The sequence below is a fragment of the Hydra vulgaris genome, chromosome 12 (assembly GCF_038396675.1).
Source record: "Hydra vulgaris chromosome 12, alternate assembly HydraT2T_AEP".
Taxonomy (NCBI): domain Eukaryota; kingdom Metazoa; phylum Cnidaria; class Hydrozoa; order Anthoathecata; family Hydridae; genus Hydra; species Hydra vulgaris.
Window position 1 is genome coordinate 36,879,185 of NC_088931.1, and position 25,684 is coordinate 36,904,868.

Genomic DNA, 25,684 nt, shown 5'->3' on the forward strand with positions numbered 1-25,684 from the left:
CAAGATATTAAAAAAAAAATTTAATATGTCAATTAGAATCTTCTTAATTTTAATTTAAAGATTAAGAAACCAACTAAAAAATGAGTGGTCTTTAATTTTTGGCCACCGCTGTAATTCATAAGACATCTCCTTTCCATTTTTAAGAGATTGTCTGTTCAATAAAATACTTTTAATTTGAAAGAAATTAATATAAATGTTTTTAATAAAGTAATTTTTTTACGAGCAGTAACTATGAAACTCAGTTCCTTTCCTTTATTTCTCATTGGTTGTTATCGTGTTTTTTATCGATTACATATAGTTTTATTGTTTTCGGAAATTATAAAATAAATAATAAATATTATGTCCCAAACTTGTACTACGTAGAAGTATACAATTCATATTTTATTACAGTCTCTGAGTTTTTATTACTTTAAAACGGTAGCATAAAAAATTAGGAATAATGGTTTCAATGCGACCTAAATGTTCATTGAGCAAATACGAGGAAGTTACTGGAAAGCAATTAAAAAATACAAAAATATTTAATTTTAAACTTATGTCTTTAATAAAAATTATTATAAAGTCAAACTGCAGTTTTTAAATTTCAAATCTTCTTAAATTTTTTGTTACCAATCAAAAACGCATTAACAAGAAACGTGGACGTAGTTAATTGAACTTAAAAGTGTATTCGTTTAGGCAGCTATAGACAGCCAATTTTTATACCACAAGATCAATGTGGTATTGGTATTCAATTATATATCATTTTAAGCGGTTGATACAGGTTGATCCGATGGTTTTAAATGATATTTTTGAAAAAAATCAAAACTTATAACTCAAAATTATTGATGTTTGCATTGTTGAAAATATTTATATAAAATGCAAAAAATATTTTTTTTTTATGTGATTTAAATTTTTTTTTCTTTTTAATTTTTAATTTAGGTGCCCCAAGAAGTCCTAACGGTCTTGTCACAGAGCACCGCGGAAGTGCATTTAACCAGAAAGTTCACGCCTCCTTCCTTACCGTGTAAATGTTAACATAATACTATATAAGTCATTTATAAGTTAAAAAATAAACTTAAACTTCTTTAAAATAAGAAATCGAAGTTTTTAAAAGATGTAAAAAAATAAAATTTTCACACTTTTTTGTTGTTATTGATAAAAAGTATTTAAGGAAATATTTAAACAACAAATATGGCGTTTTATTGAAAAATTATTTTTTAATAAAATATAATTTCTGGTTTATTAATATATTAAGCAAAATTTGCCTTTTTCAAAATTTCAAATTTTAAAAACTTTTTTGTATGGTTTTGCCGGCTTCTGACCCACTGTGCAATGCTTTATTTGTTAATGACGTTTTGAAACAATATTATTAGCTTTTTTTAAAGTGGAATGTGATTGTTTAATTTTAAATTATGATAATTATGCGGTATTTAATTGAAAATTATGTTACTAAAAAGACTGTTCTTTGAAAAATGATGTATTTTTGCATCGTTCTCACTCCAGATATATTGTAACACTTTGAGTTAAATAATGTAACTTTTTGGTTTGTTTAACTAATTTAATTAACTTTTTTTTTTGTTTAACTCTTAATTAAATTAATTTTTTGAAAGCAAATTTGATTTCATAATTTATTTGTAAACTTTTTTTATTTTATTTTTTAAGTTACCCAAAGTTTAATTTTCAAAGAAAATATTTTTGTTCGGACACTTATCTTTCTGATTTTTCTCAAAAACTTTTTCTTAAAGTGTTTATTATATATTTTATAATCTAGAAAAATGTTAGTACCGTGTATACCCTCCTCTTGTTCCAACAAATAAAGATGTAAAATCTGGATCTAGAGGTTGTTTTTCTGCAAGATATTCGTACCAACTTTCATTTACATGTTTAAAAACTAATGAAGCACTAACTAGCAAATTTGCAACTAAATTTTCCTCACAGCTTTCAATTATTTGCTCAATAGTACTATAGCTTTTTAGATAGTCTTGTAGTTCATTTGTATTTGGATAAACTTTGACGTCTACAGTAGCATCACTACGACTGATCGCTATATTACAAAAATCCCATGGAGGAATATCAACATATGTATAAAGTATGGTTTGGGTCCCATTTTCAGTTATATTTGGAGTTAATAATGCATCTAAACCACGTGCAAAATGGTCATTACATAATGTCCTGCTTAATTCAATATAATTAATATCAACGTCACTCATTGCAAGAGATGCAAACAAATTAGTTCCATTGATTGGACTAAAGTAATGAGTAATATTATTTTCAACAATCATTCGGTAATTTTCAGATACCCAATAAGTTGTAAAACTTGATGAACCATTTTCTCCTTTTAACATTCTCTCCTTTAAATTCTTTGCATCGTTTTTGTTCACGCTAAATTCTATATCTTCAAAATACACATTAGGTGGAAGAGGAAGGTATTCATTTTGAATTTTATATTTGGGATGTAGAATAACAAACCCATTATTATTTATGATAATGGTATGACTAAAATAACCCAGTTCATAAACAGGGACTTTTTGTTTTAAGCTTCGTATCAGCATGTCCACTCCTACGACACCACTAAGGTTTCCATTGATAAAAACACTAAGCGACATTGTTAATACCATTCCCGCTCCAGTGCTGTCTAAGTATATTGGGGATACTTTTGGTTTTAATTCAGCGTTGTAAGGACCGATTGGACGGCTTAGTACTTCCATATATCTAATGACTGTGTCCCAAATATTAGCAAGAGTTTCAATTTTATAAAAGTGACCACGATTGTTACAAGCCATTTCCTTTAAAACACGATCTACGGGATTTTTAGTTCTTCCAACAAGGTAGGTAAATACACGTACACTCTTGTCACTATTCCATTTATCAAAAACACTTTTGGCAGTAGATGAATAATCACCTTCAATGCTATCACTAAATACCATGATTAGTTTGTTACAACCAGCAGAATAAGTTCGATTGTATTTTGCACCTATTGTATGTATTATATTTATATAACAGTTATAATATATAATGTTATTTGTTATATATATATATATATATATATATATATATATATATATATATATATATATATATATATATATATATATATATATATATATAAATATAAATATATATATATATATAAATGAGATTTTTTTATAAAAAATGAAACTGTTGAACTATTTGTTTTACTTAAAGTTGTCCTTAAAGTAATTGTAGTTTGAAAAGTTGTACTTAAAGTAGAGTTGTACTTAAATTAGTTGTATTTAGAGTACTTTTCCTTAGAACAGAGTTGTACTTAGAGTAGTTTTACTTAAAGCAGTAGTGAAACAGGATTTTTTGATGTTTTAGTTATGACACTTTTAGGCATTGTAAATAAAATTTGTAAAAACTCCAAATTTAGGAACCTTCTTTTTATAAAATAAGGTTGTTTTGTAAAAATAAGGTTGTTTTGTAAAAAATTGTGGTGATTGGTGCCTAGGACCAATTATATGTATGGGTAATGAGTTTATAAAAAATTTAAATTCAATTTTTCAAGTCAAAATTCATCGACATGTTTCAACTAATATTCTCTTTGACTTGAAAAATTACGACTTTGTAAAATTTACAACCCCCTCATTTTGGGGAGGGTCTCATAGTCATAGTTTTCGAAAATTAAAAGTTTTTAAATGAAAATGTCTTATCTACATTAGTTTTTCATCTTTATTATTTAAAATTTCCATAGTAAATTAGCACAAAAAAAGTACAAATACACGAAAAGAAGATGGAAGTTCCAAAAAACTTTTTCGTTTTGTTTGGGTTATTTAGATGCACCAAGAAGTCCATACGGTCTTATCACTGAGCACCGTGGAAGAACATTTAACTAGGAAGTTAAGGCTTCCTTCCTTACCAATCGAATTTTGTTTCTTAGCCAAAACACAAACGACTGCGCCACGGCTGCAAAATTTTGCATTGAGCAGAAAACGAATTTTGTTTTCTGTTCAATGTTTTCAATACTATTACGAATTTTTCTTTGTTTAGGTTTACAACAATGAGTTAGGCATTCTTAAAATTGTGACGGTTATCTCTATTTTACTACAAAAGGTCAAACGTACTCATATATACTCTTCATCATTAATCGATATTTACAGCTTAATTTGAAAAATAATGAAGATAATGGTATATTTAAATTTAAATTTTCTAATCTTGCAAATTTTTTATTCATGTATAAGATTTAAATACATGTAGTATATTAGATGTTACTGACTGTAGTAAAATTAGCTAAAAAAGTTTACAATAACACTGCGCAACACAATTTCTGCAACTTTTAAGATGTTAGGTGATTTTATATACATTAATGCAGCTGATTTCAAATATGTAGTCAGAATATTTCTAGCACGTCAGGATTGATCATGTTGCCATCTGTCACACAGCTACTTTTATAGCTGTAGTTGCAGTTTCCGCCTTAGATGGCTCTGAATTTGTTCTCACAGCACATTTTTGTTAATGATAATATCAGAATCTGCTGACGTTATTGACAAATAATGTCAAAAGGTTGTAAGTCGAATGATGTAAGTGTAAAGATTATATGGGTGAGCTTGGCTGATTTATCACAAAGCTCATGAATGGTGTCTGTTCATAGATAACTCAAAGACAAGCAAAGTTATTGGACTAATGATGGGCATGCAAAGTGGTTACACAAAGTAATGCTATAAGCAGCATTGTTCACAGAAGTATTGGCCGGTGAGATCCAAAAATGTTTCAGGAAAACGTATTGCGAAGCACAGTTCAATAGCAAAGCCAGATAAAATTTACCTCCTACCTCTTCACATCAAGTTGGAATTGATGAAGAACTTTGTTAGAGCTCTTTGAGGCTACTCGGATGCCTTTCAGCACATCAAACATTTCCAAGACATTTCTTAGAATGTAAAATCATAAAGGGAGTCTTTATAAGACCTCAAATTAAACATGTTATAATAAATGACTCCATATTTTCATCAAAGCTGGCAAAATTGAAATAAACAGCTTGGAACTCATTCAAGACCGTCATTGATGGGTTTCTTGGCAACAGAAAATCGGACGACTACTGAGACTATTGGAGCAAATGCATCTCTTAAGATGCATTTTCTGTATTTTCATATTGACTTCATTCCTGACAACTCCGGTGATGTAAGCAACAAGCACGGAGAATATTTTCACCAGGACATTTTAGTAATGGAACAGCGATATCAAGGGAAATGTATTCCAGTTATGTAGGTGATTTCTGTTGGTTTCTGCAGAAGGACAGCAGTTCTACACACAAAAGAAAATCAAGAACTAGTCTCCACTTTCCGACTTCACTAAGAAAATATCAATACAGTGACTAGCTAATTTGGCAAAAGAAACGACTTTCTGGGTAAAATTTTTTAATGAAATATTATATAGTAGGACTAAATTTTCAGACTGGATTAACTTCACTTCTGGGCGTACAAGAGACATTCCAAAGATATCTCTGTAATCTCATTGCATATGATAAACGACACACTCTGTTGTTCAAGTTGCAGAAATTTTTTGTTGTTGCTGTTGCACAATGTAATAAATCATATAATATGATATCCAACTAAATATAAACTGTTTAAAAAAAGACGCTACCATAAAAAAGAAAGCATCAAAATTTTTATAGGAAAATTCAAGAGTAATTAGTTTTATGAAAGGGTTTTAAATCCATTATTTTTGTCGTAATTCTAATTACGACAAATTTATCTTCTAGGCTTTCTTGTTCAAACGTATCGGTTTCCCAAAAAATAAATGCATAGAATTAGTTCTTTTAATCACAATATGAATTTCAGCTGAATTGTAATATCAATTTAGACGTAGAATTATAAATTTGCAAGTTATGAATTAAAATTTTCTTAAAGATTTACGATGCTCATAAAGTTCTGAACTTTTTAGTAAATATTACTTTAATGAAGAATTTAAAATGGATGTGTTTGTTTACGTTAAATGGTAGAAAATTACAAAAAACCAATATTAACCTAAAATTGACGCAAATAGTTCTGATTACAGTATTTAACTGATTTTTTGTTATATTTAAATTTTATAAGCAGGCAACTGCTGCCTCTCCGTAGCAACCGGTGGGGCAGCAGGGCATTAGCGCCCCAATAATTTTTCAAATAAATAGTTTTGAAAAAATTGACTGAAAAAATGACTAAAAAAAAAAGTTCCTTAAAACTATTTCGGGTAGTACTGCATCTCCCCTCCCCCCTCCAATATAATTTTTGTTCCTACGGCCCTAATAAGTAAATAATATACGGTAGATTTGGGTATTATGAGCATCTGAATAATATGAGTATACCAAAAGATTTCTAAAATGTAAGCAGTGAAGTTCAAGTTGCTTTGTATTTTTTAAAATCGACTTTGTGTAGTGATAATAGCGAGCAGTATAATTAGCGTAAACTTATACGCAGTAATTAAAGGCTCTCCTCTAATTAAAACTCTATTCAATTTTTTGCGTTGTTAAAATATTTTCATTACACATAAAAGAATCTTTGGTGCGAAATTTTGATGTTGAAATATTAAAATTTAACTTTTCATAAAGAAAAATATGTTAGCTAGAAATCTGTTTTATTTTTATTTTGAAAACGATGCAGAGAAATATTTATTTTAGACTTCATTGAAAGATACCTTATGAGCATGCTCAAATTACCCAGTGTTTTTCATTGCAATTACCTAGTTTAAAGTCCTAATATTGCAGTGGTTTTAATTGCTTTTTGAATAAAAGCTAAACATAGTAAAAGTTTTTAATATTTTAATGATACTAAATATTTTCCTTTAATTTAAATTCAAAAATTTTTATTTTTATTGTTTAAAAGTTTGAGTTAATAAAGAAGTAGATTTTTTGTTTTGTTTTTGCGTAAAACAAAGTTGTATTCTTTCAAAAAAAAGGGTCTTCAAATTTGATCATTTAATGAAATCTTTTGTTACTAACAAATCATTCCACAAATTATATTCCACAAAATAGTTCTAATTGTCAGGTTGGTCTTTTTTTACTCAATTAATGTAAACTTTTTGTGCTATTTTAAAGTGCTCATATTATCTAGTGGTCTGGGTAATATAAACTCGGATGCCCAAATATCTAAGTTGACCATGAGTAGTGATCCTCAAAAATTGTTTATTCGCAAATGTTTTGGATCCAGCATATTTATTTTTGAAAATTCTCCAATTTTCGCTTAAGGTGCTCTTAATACACTAATCTGCCTTGTATCAGTAGTATTATCCCAGTGGACACACGACGTTATTTTAACGTTGATTTACGGTTGATTTTTAGTCGCGACGTCATATAACCAAAAATTAACATTTTATCAACGTTGAAAATTCGTTAAAAGCGATCAACTTAACGCGACGTTGAATCAACGTTACTTCAACGTCAATATTATGAGTTCCACCGTTCGTTTTGCATTTTGAGAACTCAACTACGCATGCGTGACTTTACTAGTCATTGATTAGGCCATCTATTGCCATTTCATAAGGTTTTGAGTTTGTCAATTTAACGATACCACATTGCTTAATTTGCGATGCATTAGTGATAAATATTAAATAGATCTTTTTTTTTATTTCATCAGTGTGTGTATTGCATGAAGAATTTGCTTGAATTTGTTTTAGAGTTTGTTTAAGTAAGTAGTTTTTTAGAGTTTGATTAAATTGTTTTACTATGTATGTTAGTATATTTGACTATACTAATTTTATATTATACAAATATATATATATATATATATATATATATATATATATATATATATATATATATATATATATATATATATATATATATATATATATATCTATATATATGTATATATATATATATATATATATATATATATATATATATATATATATATATATATATATATATATGTATATATATATATATATACAAGTGGACGTTTTTAGAATAAAATAGCTAAATTAAAATAACATAAAACACACTATTTAATTATATAGTGCGTGATTCTTCACCATTTAGTAAACTTGGCATCGATGTTCATTTTTACCCCATTGTTCATAGTCACCCCTTTTCACGGTATATATTATATATGTATATTTATTTATATATTTATATATACATATAATATATGATATATTTATATATATATATGATATTATTATATATAACATATGATATATACATAAAATATATGATATGTTAATAATATATCATATACACTATAATAATCATAATACTATATTATAGTATTTTTATTATTGTTATTATTATTTTTATATTTTTTTTTAAATTTGGGAAGAGCGGAAGAAAAAAAGTGATTCTTACGCCAACACATACGTCACTTTTAATTACTTTTGACTTGCGTCCAACATTTGCGAGTTGTCAGAAAGTTAAAACCATTAATTTAATTACAAATTAATCGTTTTTAAAAAAGCCGCAAAAACGCAAATTTAATTGACCAGAATGTTTTTTAAAACATTCTGAATGTTTTTAACACTATAAACAATGTTTTTATTTTTATTTTTTTTATTAAAATGTTTTTATTTTTGTTTTTTTTAATAAAATGTTTTTATTTTTATTTTTTTTACTGTAAATCATGCACGGAGTGCTGCTACATCGACTATCTTATAGCCTGACTCGCTAGGGAGTGCTGCTATATCGACTGACAAATAGCCTGACTCGCAACGGAGTGCTGCTACATCTACTATCTTTTAGCCTGACTGTTTGGTTGGGGCAGGCAGTCTATCAATTAATAAAAAAAAATAATCCGGTCTTGCATTTTAACTTTTACTTTTTGTCAACAAAATATGGAAGAAAACTTTCAGACAACATATAAGTGTATATATACATACTATAAAAGTGCCTTCTGTTGTTTAGGGAAATGGCTACCCGGTTAAAGCGATGGAGACGGAATAATGTTTTGGTTAATGAGCTTATTAGTAGTGACATTGATATTGATTGCTCAGCTTCATTAAGTGAAGATGTCTGTAGCAGCAGCAATTGTGAGGCTACTGCAATAGTAGATTCTGAATATAATTCAGACTCTATCTTATAGGATGAAATTTAAAACTAAAAAATAACTCAGATGAAAGCAAATTAAGAGGGAAAATAAGGGGGGATATTCCGGACTTTTTCCGCAAACAATTTTTCGGATTTTTTTTAAAATCTGACCTGGATGATCTATTATATATATGTATAATTTTTATTGAAATTGACCTATTTCTACAAAAAAAAAAGTCATTGAATTTTTGAAATTTTAAAACCATTCGGAATTCCGCGGTATACGCGGTGCCATTGGGCTACCTAACCTGATACTGTATCAAAGTTTAATATATTTATAAAAATAATAACTTTTTGTTGTAGGTTGATGACCAATGGTTTACAATCAAAGTTCAAGATGGCTGGCGGCAAGGGTAAAGAGAAATTTAAAGGCACAAACATTTGTAAGGTTGTTGTTGGTAAGTCATGAGTAATGTTATCTGTTAATGAAAAACACAATTTGATGCTTTGGTGCTACTTTAATTTCAAGTTCTTGCTGTACTTGTTGCAAATTACTCAGGCAATACCTTTTTTTATAGAGAGCGCCATGCTTAGTAAACCGACTGCTACGGTTGCTGAAGTCAGAACAGATATCATAAATTTGTTGAAATATGCACCCGACAGATCCAATTGTGGCGGTCGGTGCGTAAATGACGATTCGAATATGTTAATATAAAATGCATATACAAAAGGGTAACATTCTATCTATTTCTTATATAAACTCCCTTAAAATAATTTTTTGAACATGAAATACACTACTTTTAGCGCAAAATATTGCTTTTTTATTGTCTTATTTTATCGCAATCCAAGTCGAGACAATTTAACATGTTAACGGTGACAATTTAACATGGCTGCAGCCTATTGGATATAAGTTATATCCAATAGGCTGTATAATTTTTATCAAATGACCAAAATTTAACGTTGAAATTAGGTTGTTTGAACGTTGTTCTAACGTCTTATCGACAATATATCAACAATATATGGTTGATATATTGTCGATAAGACGTTAAAACAATGTAATTTCAACGTTGAACTTTTAATTTTCATTTTATCGAACTTGAAATATGGATGATATGTAGTCAATAAGACGTAAGAACAACGTTGAAACAACGTTTTCATCGACGTTGTTTCAACGTCGTGGTTTTCAACGTCGGATTTTGTTTCCAATTCCACCAAATTTCAACGTTGTTTCAACATTGCATTTCGTCGGTTTGCGACGTTGTTTCAACGTTATTTCAACGTCATTGTGCCCACTGGGATTCTATATCAGTTGTATCATTCTATATCAGTAGTATCATTCTATATCAGTTGTATCATTCTATATCAGTTGTATCATTCTAAAATATAAAAGTAGAATAACTTTACAAAACCATTACTTTTAATTCAGTTTTAAAACAGTTTCGACATTTAGAAAAATTGAATCTGTTTAAAGATGCAAACTTTAAAGAAAAAAACCGTTAAGTCTTGATCTATTGATTCGATGAAATTTTTGGTTCATCTGAACGCTGAAAAATAATTGTTAATATATCTATATTTTGGGTTTCCATCCATTTTTTCTAAACACATCTAGTGATGTAAGAAATTGCTAGATTTTTACTGAATTATATAATTTGGCCTAAATAAAAAATCGTAAAAAATTAACAACATATATATGTGTATACAATTGTATACACATATATATGTTGTTATGTTGGCGTCTATGAACGCGCGTGTGTATTCAAGATATATATGTGTACACATTTGTATACACATATATATGTTATTATATGTGTGTGTATATGAACGCGCGTATGCGTGTGTCTGTGTACAAAAATATACACTAAATCAATAACCTGAATATAAAACATTAAATGCTTTTTCGATTGCGTTTGAAATATTGAGAACGTCTTTTGGAACTTCAATATCGTCAATTGCTTTCTTATTTCTTTCTTTATTAAACTTTGTTGCTTGAATTAGATAATCTATGTTGCATTGGTTGATAACAGTTGAATCATTTCCGGCGGAAACTACATTAAAATAATCATTTTCTTCCAACGTATCAATAATTGATTTTGCTGCTATCGTTGCAATCGCTATGAAAAAATATATTTATATAAGTTAAAAGAATAACTTATTTGCGGATAATTGTAAAAACTTCTCTTTTTGAGAGGTTTTTGGTTAAAGTTGTTTTTACTTCAGGTTTTTTAAACCACTAGATTCCAGTAGATTGACATGAAACTGTATTTTTTTAATTTCTCGATCTTCTTTTTTAAAATTTAAAACGTTGAAATAATAATAAGGGGTTTTTGAACTTTACAAGAAATGTTTTAAGCGAAAAATTATATTCTGATGAAATTTGAAGTCTAAATATTAACGGAGTAATAGTTGCAAATTTTTCCGTGACAAAAATAATTTATAGCAATCTGGAGATTACTGTACTCCAGTAATACTAAGATGTACAAAAAATTGAAGAGATCCATTTATTTTAAGGAACACACTTCAGTTACTAGCATAGATAGGTAAGTACAGTAAAAAAATACTTCTTTAATAAAAGTTTTAACTGCACCTAAATTGACATTTGATGACATCTTAAAACTTATTCAAGTAACGTTTGTAAGATCATCGTAGATGTTCCTCTGTATTTCGGATTTTCCAACTCCTTTCCCTTCTTATCTCCTTCATTATACTAAAAACAGCACAATTTGGAAGGTCATGATTTACTTCGATCTACTTCACAGGTGGTCGGTCTTTGTAAAATTTTTACAGGAAGTGCTTGTTACAAATTTTAGAGGAAGCTCTTGTTACAAGTTATATGCTTGTACTGTCTCAAACGACAGATTTTTCTTTTAACTTACAAGAAACATTTCCGTCAGCGACATTCGGATTCTTTAAAGGAATGAAGAGAGAAGATTTTAATTAGTTGCAATCAGGGCTGTAGAGTCGGAGTCGTGGAGTCGGAGTCGTAGAGTTGGAGTCGTGGAGTCGGAGTCGGAGTCGTGGAGTCGGAGTCATGAAGTCGAAGTCGCGACGTTTTTAGCTGAGTTGAAGTTGAAATTGCAACTCCGACTCCAATTGTAAAACTTCTCGGTATTGCACGTGCATGTACAAAGTAATTAACCGTCAAAGAACTTTTCAAAAAAATAAAAAGTTCTTTGCAAAAAAAAAATTTTTTGATTATTGCGTAATATTTTTAAAGAATTCAAAGATTTTTTCAAAAATTTTGCTTTGGAGTCGGACTTGGAGTCGAAGTTGGAGTCTTACTCTGAAAATTTTAACGATTAGAGTCGAAGTTGGTACTTTTTTTTTACGACTCCACACTCGTGGTTGCAATGGTGACAAAAACCAGGACTAGCCATATGACAGCATTCTGGTAAAAATTATATTTTTTAATCAAATTGTTTCTTTGTAACCGCTTTTATAAAAATTAGTTTTGCAACTACTTTTCTGCAATGTACACTACAATATACAACAAATAGCATAAGAGAAGTTGCCATCTTCTTGCTTCATTTTTCCTAACTTTTTAACTTGATGACGACCATTTGACTAAAACGTTTCTACAGATTTGCCTTCAACCTTACTTTTCTGTTTAAAATATAAGATTGCTTTCTAACTTCCACAAGTTTTAGCCGGATGAGAACTTATGTTCAAACTGAATCCAGGATCAAAATATTTGATCTGTTGAATCAATGAGTTATTCCTTTATAAAGGTAGACAACCAGACGTCATGTAATTTGCAAAATGAAACATTAAAAAATCTTCACAAAATGTCCCAGTATTCCCCGAGTTGAGAATAACAAAATTTTTCTTTATTTTAAAACTTAAATGAGATTATAGTTTATAACTTGACTTCAAACTTCATCAGAGTATATTTTGGCGCTCAAAATATTGGCCATATAAAGTTTAGAATTCTTTCATTAAAAAAAAAAAAAGATGTAGGTTTTATTATTTGTTTTCAATGGTATTTATCTCTTGTCAACCAACTGATAAGAGTAGCTCAAACTATAGCCAAAAACTTCTTAAGAGCTGTATATAAATTAAATCAATTGTTAAGATTATTGTCCAATAAATTTATTCCACAAAATAAAAGACTACTTTCAAATAAAAAGTGTTAAAAAGAAACTGGAAACAAAATTGTTTTGGAATAAAATAGAAGCAAAAGAAGAGAAAAATTTCAAAAAATCAGTAAGTTTGCATATTTATAAAACAGTATAAATGCAAAATTCAGTTTTACAAATCGATACATAGGTGCAAACCAAATACTGGTTTAAACAAAAACTCGCAAATGAGCGAAACTGCATTTATGTAAACTGCAGATTTTTTTATAAAATTTTTTTTATAAAAAAGTAGAAATATACATACTTGTTAAACCATGGAAGTAGAAAACAAATAACTTAGTAACAAATGCAAATTTGTATTAACAAATAAAAGTATAAAGCTGCTAAAATTATACTTTATTATTAGGCCCGTCTTTGGATCATCTTGGCTCCCCATCCATTGGCTCCCCATCAAAACAACGGTTGTAGCCGTTGTTGCCTTTGGTGGTTAAATTTTACTTTCAACCTTTCCAAAAAATTTTACTTTAAACTTTTTAAGTATACTTTTTAAAGTAATTTCACAGGATTTCAAATAAAAATGTAAAAGCAACATATACTAATATCAATTTTAAAATAATTATTTATAAAAACGAACCGCCAAGGTAAGGAGACTTTTACCTTGGTCTATGTAATTGTTTATATGTTTAACTAGAAATGGGTTTTATTCAGCTATTAACTCTAAAGAGCCAAAACAAAATTATATTATAACATGATCCAAATTTCTTGTCTGATTCATAAAATCCTCTGATGCATCATGAGTAGAATAAAAGAATAGCTCGTTAGATTTTAGTTAAAAAGCCTACATAAATGCAAAAAAATTAAAAAAACAAACAGGTTTAAGATATAAAAATAAGATAAAAAAGTGTATAATTGAGATTTTTTTAATCAAATTTCAATGAATCAAAGTTTTTTGAATTAATTTTTAAAAAATCTGATTTACTTTTTAAACACCATGGCCCCTCAGCAGCTGCCAATGCTGGCCATGGGTAAAGACAGGCCTGATTCTGATTATTATTAAAACATTCTAGAATCATTTTAAATTAAGCAAAATAAACTTAAATAAAAATCTACACTTGATTGAAAATTTTGTCTTTAATATGCTATTTTACGTAATATGTGTGAAATTAAATCTAACTAACCATGTCATAATAATAATAGTGTCAGGTACGCCAAGTGGTATGTCAGGTACGCCAAGTGGTATGAAAATAACCTTTTTTATTTAATTTTTTTATAAGCAAATATGAAGTAGTAAAGCTCAATTTTGTTTTTTAGTATGAATTAACAACTTTGACCTTTTTTTTTTTCTTTTTGGTACAAAAATATTTTCAATATCCATAATATTATTTTTATTACATGGAATATTACCAGTATATAGACAAACTGAAAACTGTAATTTGATTGTATTGTCATTAAAACCAGATTATCATTTTTTGCCATTAATTGTACGTTGCTCTCCAAAGTAGTTTTCATGGTCGTCTAGGGAAAATCTTTCAGAGAAAACAAATTTAATATCATTTTTAAATAAAAGTTTAACAACCTCTTTTAATGAATGTACTGTAAGTTGCAAACCTTCATAATTTTGTGTATAAATAAACATTTTTGATTTCGAGCTCTTGTTAAAACTTCCTTCCCGTTGATCTATAGAATCCTTCTACAATTTAAAGTAAAGGAGGAAGTTATCTAACCAAGCAAATCATGAATAGTCTACTGATTCACAAGACTTTAAAAACGACTTTATCTTTGTTATATGTTAACCACTGTTTTTTACATTTAAACAATCAAAAAATATATTCATTATAAAACAATATTCTGCGGTTCCAGCTGCTTCTGGTGGTCCAAACTCCATTAAAACATTTCCAACTGTTTCATTCATTTTTTACTCAAATTTTACAATACTTGAGATGCAAGACGTACTCTCATTACAGAATATGGTGTAAAGTTTATATATCACTTGTTAGTTTGGGTAAAACTCTCACTTAATCGGAAAAATTTTGATGTATGATACCAAAGAAGAATAAGTCCTATATATATATATATATATATATATATATATATATATATATATATATATATATATATATATATATATATATATATATATATATATATATATATATATATATATATATATATATATATATATATATATATATATATATATATATGTAAATTATGTTAGTGTATTTTACAAATAGAGTGCTCAATGTTCTTAAAGAACAGAGCAATAATTAATTAGTAAAAAACACTTATCTAACTTTTATCTTCGACTCGGAGTTTCACCATCGCTGGATCATCAGGAAGAGTTACTAAATCTCAAAAAAAATTCAATTTATAGAAAAAATATTTTACAGGAAGTTATAAATTATTATAAAAAATTTTTAATTAATATATTTTTTTGTTAACGGGAAGTTACAGAAAGTAATTATGAAATAATTTTCTTTGGAATGGGGATAGTTTAATTTGGTCATTTGTTTTTATGAATTTTTTTTGAGATTTAGTAACTCTTCCTGATGATCCAGCGATGGTGAAACTCCGAGTCGAAGATAAAAGTTAGATAAGTGTTTTTTACTAATTAATTATATATATATATATATATATATATATATATATATATATATATATATATATATATATATATATATATATATATATATATATATATATATATATATATATATATATATATATATATATAATCCTATATTTACTATATCACCGTAGGCGCCCTGCAGGGTTTTTTGATGTTTCAGATATCACAATTTGATGCATTGGACAACGTCCAAGCTTAAGTATGTTTATGCCTATGCCAAATGAAAGTGTTTTTTTGAAAATCGCAACGATGAACAAAACCTGGGAACAAAAACACCCCAAAACGTTTGACTCCCTTGCCCATACGTGAGGGCACTTATGTTGTAAAACTTTAGACTTTACAATCCTTATAGTTAATTTAATTTCATCGAAAGGTAACAAATTTCATTTAAAAATATTGCAAAGTTTAAAAGTTTTGGCCATGCAAAGTTTCCGCCCTCCCCCTCCTTCTCCCAAATGAGGGGGTTGTATACTTTGCATGGTCATAATTTTAATAATTTACAACATTTTCGAACAAAATTTAAGATCTGTCTATGAATTTAAAATTACTATAAGATAGTAAAACTGAAAATTTTACTTCATTAGTGTATTTACTCACATGTATTTAAATTTAGAACCAGAATTACTTAAGCAATTTTGAGAAGTTTTGATTAGATGAGGTACATCTGCAAATAAATAAATGAATCTATAATTATTACTAAACAAGTTTATCGTGCGATATATAAAGTCTTTCCCTAAGCCACGATCTAATTTATTATGCGTTTTTAAGAATTTTTCTATTTGGAGATGTACAATCTGCAGTTGTACCAATGACTTTTAAATTTGTACTTTTCAGATAACGTACTGCTTTCCAAAATAATGACATAAGTTGAAAACAACGATTCATCAACGCTAGTGAAACCAGCTGTGTCATTTAAAAGATTATTTATGACTTGACGATTAAAACCTTTTGAAGGATGTATTTGTTTTTATAGTTTCTCTTGGTGCGTAATTTTGGAAGAACTAAAAATCCTGAACCAGTTTTACTATCAAACGCAAAGATTTAGCTGTTAAATTTTATTATAATTGGCACTTAAAACTCCAGGGACTAGAGCTTCAATCTATTTTTGCTGCTCATTCCAAAGTAGTTTCATGAAGTCTGTAGTATTTTTCTGGTTAAAACTAGATTACAGTACATTTAGGTTTTGGTTGAGTTCTAAGTTAGTTTTTCACTTTTTCACGTATTTAAAACTATTTTCATATCTTCTATGCGAACTCCATCTGTTTGCATTTTTTACGTTGTTGTTGCACACTTAATTTAATTCGTTCTTTTGAAGTAAATCTAAGAGGAGCATTCAGCTTTAAAAGTTGATTAGAAGTTTTTTTTTTTTTTATCTATTACTCCATAAATGGTTTAAAAAATAAAAAAGAATGACATGAAGAAGCTTTGGGACTTAAATAAAATATTACAACTAAGTAAACAATAAAACTTATCTTAATTTAAACTTTCTAAGAAAGTCAAATAATTAAATTTTTAAAATATTATATGTTTTTTAGGTTCAAAACTTTGGTTGATTTAATGTAAACATTTTACTTCAATACCTGGAAAAAAAACAAGAGAAGAACAAGAACATTTCATGATTAATAAACTTTGATGAACAAACATTTCAAAAAATCCTTTATATTAAAGGGTTATGATCCTTGGTAACATAACCAAAAACTCGTATCAATAATCTAGCAACTCATCAACATAAATGTTTCGAATAATTACTTTATTAAGGTTATTACTCCTTTTCTTATTTACATAATTAGTAGGAGAAAGTACTTTAAAAATGCTTATACATGTATGTTCTCTTGAAGTTGAACTACAAAGTATTGCACAATTTTTACAAGGTATATCAAGAAAAAAGCAATTTTAATGAAAACACAAAAACGACTTATTAAAATACCAGGCAAACGATTACAACAACAATCTTTCTGTGCAGGGTCGTAAGCCCGGAAGCGAGAAACAATAGTCTGAAAGAGTTGAAACAGTGCGCTATTGTTCGCTTCCGAACTATATCTTTCTTATAAATATAATAAAAATGATTTTTTTTTTTTACCATAATTGGCATACTAAAACAAAAACATGGAGTATATTTAGCATTAATAGGTTTTTAAATAATGGTAGACAAAATGACCACCTTAAGGCATGCAAGGTGAATCCTAAATCCGGGCATCCTAGTCTTAGGTTTATAGTTTGCATAGTGCGTGAAAGCGCTTTATGTGAAAAATCCAAAAACCCTGCGGGCGCCCATACTCAATTTGAGTTCAATACTTTTGCAATTCTTTTGTTACGTAACTCTAAAAAATCAAACTCTCAAGGAATCACCCATAAATTACGCAACACTAAATTTATTTTTAAAAAGAAGTAGGAGATCTTGAGCTCATTTACGCGGCGGTTTTCATTAAACTTAATGCTATATTTTTATTTTTTATTTTATTTAAGGCTCTGCGAGGGAAAACTTTTGACCTTATTTGTTTTGTTTATTAGTGAAATTTAGCTGTGCGTAATTTATGAACAATCCCTAATAATAGATATAAAAAATCCAAGATAATAATCGCTCGGTAATGTAAGTGATGGTATTACATATATGTAATATCATCACGTTAAATATATTTAACGTGAGTTAAATATATAATAATTGTTTTTTTAATATTATGTATTTAACTTACGTTAAATATTTAACTTAAGTTAAATATATAATATCAATATAATATAATAAATTTTTATACATTTAAAAAATTGGAATAGAATTCTCAACAACTTTTAAAAGTTTCTTAAACAAACCACTTTATTGATTCGCAGAAATCTGAACTTAAAAGTTGAAGTTATTTTTGTACCTCGTTTTCTGTGTAAGGTAATTTATATATATATACATATATATGGGCAATTAATACATCCTCCCTTATTTTTTATAACTACATGAAGACGATTCAGTATGCTTAAATACAATTTAAAGCCATTTCTTTCAAATATGCATTATAGTTCCAATGTCAAGTAACATTTTTAACTAATAACATCCTATTAGTGAACTTTTCTACCAAAACTTTTCTCTTTAACAGCTCCTATACATTTTCTATGGGGTGTTAGATCTGGAAAGTTTCCTAGCCAATTCAAAGTGGAATTTTTAGAGACGCCAATAGTTTTTTAATGGATTTTGCAGTGTGGTATGGGACTCCATATTGCATAAATATTTTCTTCTACTTATTTGGAAACCACTTCTTCAATTGAGGTAAAAGACGGGTTTTAATGACTTTTTTTGTATTGGTCCTGTTTCAATATTTCTATCACATGTACAGTTGACCGAGGCATTTTCCACTAAAAACTCACCAAAACATGACCTTAGGAGGATGTTTAACTGTATAGATTAGACTATCTCCATGGAATTATTCATTGGAAGTCCTTTTCACATATTGAACCTTTTGAGTCATAATTTCTATGGTAGACTAATCGCTGAAGCTTATCTTGAAAAAACAGAATAAAAACAATCGCTAAAGACAAACACTGGAATATTAGGAAAAAAAATAACTTTGTATTTTAATGACTTGCTAACTTCCAGTCATCAACAGTGAAACTACTGTACTTTTTGCCCAATCTAGGCGCTTTTTCTCTGAGAATTGGTTAATTTTAGCTTTTGTGTTGGCCTTTTACTTCTTATGCCCATTCCATGCAAACTTTGTTGAACAGGAATTGTTGATTCATTTAGTCCCACCTCATTCAACTTACTGGTAATCTTCTTTTACTATTTTCACTAGCTTTCTCTCATTCCTTGGTGTTATTTTTTTTTCCATTTGCATTGCCTCTGAATATCTAATAGGTGGCCATTTTTTAATTTGTCTTTGATTTGGTTCACAGTGCGTCTTGATATATCATATTTTCTTAATATTTTACTTATCGAGTATTGCTTATCGGTCAGAAGATAATGAACAACTTTTTTTTCAGAACTGATGTCTTTTTTTTTTCCCCATTTGTTATTTAGAACTTTTAGACAATTTTTTTTTACTAAAAAATTATTTTAAATCAGATAAAAATATTTTGCATAGTAAATATTGAAACAAAATATACAAAATGTGTAAACATTATTTAAAAATGGTTCAATGTATATTATAATATAAATGTAATGTAATTAAATCAAGATAGTTAACAAAAAGTATTACTTCGCTTAAAGAAAACGTAGTAAAACAGCACAAATGACAAAAGACAAATGTCATAAATTAAGCAGATGCCGTTTGTCCCCCTGAAATTGTTGGCACCCTGAAAATAATTTTAAATTGCTGATAGCCTGAAAGTGTTAAGTTATAAACCAAAAAAACATAAATCAGCAAATAAAGGCATTGTTAGTCAATTTAAACAGCACTTAAACCATTAAATAGTTGAAATTCTAAAAAGTTTATAAAGTGGGTTGATAGTTTGATATATATATATATATATATATATATATATATATATATATATATATATATATATATATATATATATATATATATATATATATATATATATAATTTAGCAAGAAAATGGTAGAGCCCTAATTTGAAATATTTTATTGGTGCCTCCATTGTTTATACTTCTTTGTTCTATTCATCGTTTTACTACGTTCGTTTAATTTGAAGGTTGTAAAAAAAATTTGCTCTTTATCGCTTTGATTTGACTTTACATAGTTCTAAGATAAGGCTTAGTTTGATAAAAAAATGTAATTTTTTTATTTAATAATTACAACTTTCGAACATTCTTGTTTTTTTCCTACAAATTCTGTTAGCACCAAAAGTTTGCATAATAATCTAATTTTCTTTTAATTTAAAATCATGTGTGCAAACTAGTTCTAAAAAAACGGCCTAATTTTGGTTGTTTTGCGCTGTTTTTACAACTAAGCTACACAACTTTTCTATTCAAATCTGTAAGCAGTAAAATATTTGTATAAAATCATTAAAATATTTGTATAAACAATAAATCATTAAAAGTAGTTAATGAAGTTTTATGGTTTTGTTTGAAGCGTGCTTAAATACATATAAATATATATATATTATAATTGGAAAGGTTCAATTTCTTCTCAATTCTGTGTTTTATTAATAATTTTAGTAATTAATCTTAATTAATTAAAAAAAAAAAGTTGTTAAAAACCTTTTTTTTTATTTTTTTATTTTATTGCAAGTTTTACTTTGTGCAAATTTATATTAATCTTTATATACTTATTTATTTAATATTTATTTCTAAGAATTTGTTATTTTACCTTAAGTCCGTAACGAAGAATGATCAGAGTCACAAATTTGATATTTTTGAGTTACTACCCTTTTATTGTAGCCTTGGGTTCATACTTTGTCTACCTCAAGTTGATAACCAAAAAATGATTGGAGTCTTGAGTTATGGGTATTTTAAAAATACCACACATTGGCAAAACGCATTGTTTTAAATCTTAAAATTTGATTTTCTTAAAACAGCAAAAGTGTGACTCTGATCGTTCTTCCGTTAAGACTTTCATATACATATATTCATATATATATATATATATATATATATATATATATATATATATATATATATATATATATATATATATATATATATATATATATATGTATATATATATATATATATATATATATATATATATATATATATATATATATATATAATATATATACCTATATTATTTCCGGTCATTGAACCTGATCGATCTATAATAATAACAACGTCTTTAGGACTAGCAGAACTTTGCTGATACCATAAGCGTCGTCTACAATCATATAAATCAACTTTAGTTTCGTTCAACCCATTTAGGTTTCCTGGATACATTCGTAAAATTCCTAAATAAATAAAAAATTAAATTTACCTGTTCCATGGCTACAAAATTTAAAAAAATGATTAACTAAAGTTTGAAATCTGTTTAAAGTTTGTTTGAAATTTAAAAAGCAGGTTTAAAGGTTGAAACAACTAAATTCAGTCTATGAGCATTAACCCAGGTAATATTTTTAAACTTAGGTGTTGTTGTTACAGGAAACATTTTGTAAAAAAGGATATATTCCAGTTGCGATAAAACCTACAAGAATATTTCTGACAAGTTATGTTGTGATGTATGCTTTTGTGATAATCATAAAAGTTATTGTACTTATAATGTGCAATAACTTTTATGATTATCAATTAGGAGTTATTTATGATTATCAATTAGGAGTTAATTTTTTTTTAATAATTGTTTTAGTATTTGATATAAACAAATAAAAAGACTACAATTTATTTTAAATACTTTATAGATTTTATTCAAAAAAAGTATAAAGAAACACTTTTTATAATAAAAAAATAAAAAGATTCTTGTTTTTCATAAAAATTATAAAAAAACATCGTCAACGTAATTCTATGTCCTACAATTCCAAAAGTTGTCCTACAGTTCTACAAGACTTCCTACAGTTGGAGAGTATTTTTTTTTTTATGACGCAGGCTAATATATATATATATATATATATATATATATATATATATATATATATATATATATATATATATATATATATATATATATATATATATATATATATATATATATATATGAAAAGTACACGGGAAAAAACGGCAGTCACATTTAAAAAGTATTGAAAAAGTATATATTAATCATTTATAAAAGTCTTTGTATAAAGTTAGGAAATAAAATATTTTTAATAAAAGTTAAATATTTTATTAAAAATATAAACTTCAGATAAATTAATCAAGAAATAATTTTTTCTAATTTACTTCTATGCTTTATATGAAAACTTTTGTAAATGATTAATATATACTTTCTCAAAACTTTTTTAAATGAGACTCCCTTTTTTCCCGTGTTCTCTTCATATATATGCTTAAAACTAATAAAACAGTTGATCCTAATGATATAAATTGTAATATAGTCATAGATTCACACGATACCATAAAACATATTCTTTTTAAAGTTTTTAAATGTTCTATAAATCAAGGAATTTTCCCCGATCAATTGAAAATAGCCAAAATAACGCCTATATTTAAAGGAGGTGAACCATCAAATGTCAGTAATTATCGACCAATATCTATCCTCTCTGTTTTTTCAAAAATTTTAGAAAGAATTTTGTTCAACCAAATATCTAATCATCTTGCTGTTAATAATATACTTTACATAAATCAATACGGTTTTAAAAGGAATAACTCTACTGAACATGCAATAATTCATCTTACTCGTAGTATAACTGATTCATTCGAAAAGTCAGAGTTTACTTTAGGCGTCTTTATAGACCTATCTAAGGCTTTCGACACAATTAACCATGAAATACTTTTTTAAAAACTTGAACATTATGGTATCACCGGTAATGCTTTAAAACTACTAAAAAGCTATTTAAAACATCGCAAACAATTTGTCTATGTCGACGGATCTTTTTCACAAGATTATCAAATTATAGATTATCTAAATATAACCTGTGGAGTTCCACAGGGATCTATACTAGGGCCCTAATTATTTCTGATTTATGTTAACGATCTCCATGAAGTCTCAAAATTAACAACTATAATGTTTGCTGATGATACAAACCTATTCCTATCTAATAATAACATCAATAAACTTTTTTATGATATGAACATTGAACTAACAAAAATATCTGACTGGTTTAAGTCAAATAAACTTTCACTCAACATTGATAAAACTAAATGGATTTTCTTTCATCCACGATTTAAAAAACATTTACTTCCAAGTAATATGCCTCTTCTTCATATTGATAATATTCAAATAAAAAGAGTAATTTTCACAAATTTTTTAGGTATCATTGTAGATGAAAATCTATCATGGAAGAATCACATCTGACATTTATGCAACAAAATTGCATAAAGCATTGGAGTTTTATATAAAGCAAGAAGCGTTTTAAACAAACATCATCGAATTTTCCTGATGAATGAAAAATAGCTAGAGTTTCACCAATATTTAAAGGTGGAGACTTACTTAATGTTAGTAATTACCGTCCAATATCTGTTCTCTCTGTTTTCTCAAATATTATAGAGAGAATTCTTTATAATAAAATTTTTAATCATCTTTCTCAAAATAATATCCTATACAAAAATCAATATGGGTTTAAAAAAAATAACTCCACTGAACACGCTATACTCCAAATAACACAATATATTACTGAATCATTTGAAAGTTCCAAATTTACTTTAGGCATTTTTATTGACTTGTCTAAAGCCTTTGATACGATAGATCATAAAATTCTTTTTAAAAAACTTAAATATTATGGAATCTCTGGCAATGTTTTGAAGCTTTTAAAAAGTTATTTAAGTAATAGAAAGCAATTTGTTCACTATGACGTATCATCGAAATCAAACTTGTTAGATGTAACATGCGGAGTTCCTCAAGGGTCTGTCCTAGGACCTCTCCTATTTCTCATTTACATAAACGATCTTTATGAAGCATCTAATTTAATGACAATTATGTTTGCTGACGACACGAATTTTTTTCTATCTCATAGTAACATAATTACCCTATTTCAAAGTATGAACATAGAATTAATTAAAATTTCAGAATGGTTTAAATTAAATAAGCTTTCTCTTAACATTGAAAAAACAAAATGGTCTCTTTTTCATCCATACTACAAAAAACATCTTCTACCAAGTGAATTGCCTGCTCTTTTTATAGATGACATTCAAATTAAAAGAGTAACGGCTACAAATTTTTTAGGGGTTTTTATTGATGAAAATCTGACATGGAAAAAACACATTGAAAACTTATCCTCTAAAATTTCCAAAAGTATAGGAATACTATTTAAAATAAGAAGCATGCTAAATAAACATACTTTAATTCAGCTTTACCACTCTTTTATTCATTGCCATCTAAACTATGCTAATGCGGCTTGGGGTAGTGTAAGTAAAACTAAATTAAAACCACTTTATCGCCAACAGAATCATGTTGCACGACTTATTAATTTTAAACATCGATTTTATCATGCTAAACCTCTTTTAAACGAAATGAATATTCTTAATATATATCAACTTAATATTTTTAATGGATTGTGTTTTATGTTTAAATGTAAGTCTCGCACATCTCCAATTTCTTTTCACAATTTATATTCTTTAAAAGTTAAAAATAAATACAATTTGCGTAATGAAAATTTTATTCTTCAACCAGTTTTCAAAACTAATTTTGGTAAATTTTGTATTTCATTTAGAGGAGCATTTTTATGGAACAAAATAGTGTTAAAACTTTTTGATTTCTCTCATGAATGGAACTTTTTCTTATTTAAAAGAAAATTGAAAGAAATTCTTTTCTCAGTTGAAAACATTCTGATATATTTTTAAGTTTTTTTTTTTTTTATTAATACTCTTAGGAAATATTTTATCGTAATTTATATATACGAAATCTTTTATCTTAACTTATATATAAATATATATATATATATATATATATATATATATATATATATATATATATATATATATATATATATATATATATATATATATATATATATGTATATATGTATGTGTATTTGTGCGTATTATTTGTATGTGTATATATATATATTGATGTGTAAGTACATTTATTTACATGTTTGTATGTTTAAATATGTATAAATAATTATATTTGTATTTATGTGTGAATATTTGTCTATGAATTATTAAAGGATTATTTATTATTTAAAAAAAAAAACATTCATTAACTCAACTATATTACTCTTTTATACACTGTCATATTAATTATGCTAATATTGTATGGGGTAGTACCCATAAAAGTAAATTAAAGCCACTTTATTGTCAGCGGAAGCATATTGCACGTCTTATAAATTTCAAAAATCGTTTTACTCACTCAAGGCCACTCTTATTTAACATGAATGTTTTTAATATATATCAAGTAAATGTTTATAATGTTCTTTGTTTTATGCTTAAATGTAAAACCAACTCATCTCCAGCTTCCTTTTTTGATTTATATTCTTTAAAAGAAAAAAATAAATATTCTTTAAGAAATGATAATTTTATTAAACAACCAAAATTTCAAACAAACTTTGGCAAATTTTGCATTTCTTTTCGTGGAGCTTTTTTATGGAACCAAAT

General features: G+C 27.1%; 1 protein-coding gene across 2 annotated transcripts in view; it reads right to left on the reverse strand.

Moving 5' to 3' along the window:
• Positions 1–25,684, reverse strand: part of LOC101235862 (voltage-dependent calcium channel subunit alpha-2/delta-1) — a 63,880-nt gene that overhangs the window by 20,789 nt on the left and 17,407 nt on the right. For both annotated transcript variants that reach the window (XM_065813125.1, XM_065813126.1), the window contains 3 exons: positions 21,295–21,456; positions 10,801–11,040; positions 1,762–2,950 (listed from right to left, as the gene is read on the reverse strand). In XM_065813125.1, coding sequence (XP_065669197.1) covers positions 1,762–2,950; positions 10,801–11,040; positions 21,295–21,456 — 1,591 coding nt within the window. The remainder of the gene's footprint in view (positions 1–1,761; positions 2,951–10,800; positions 11,041–21,294; positions 21,457–25,684) is intronic.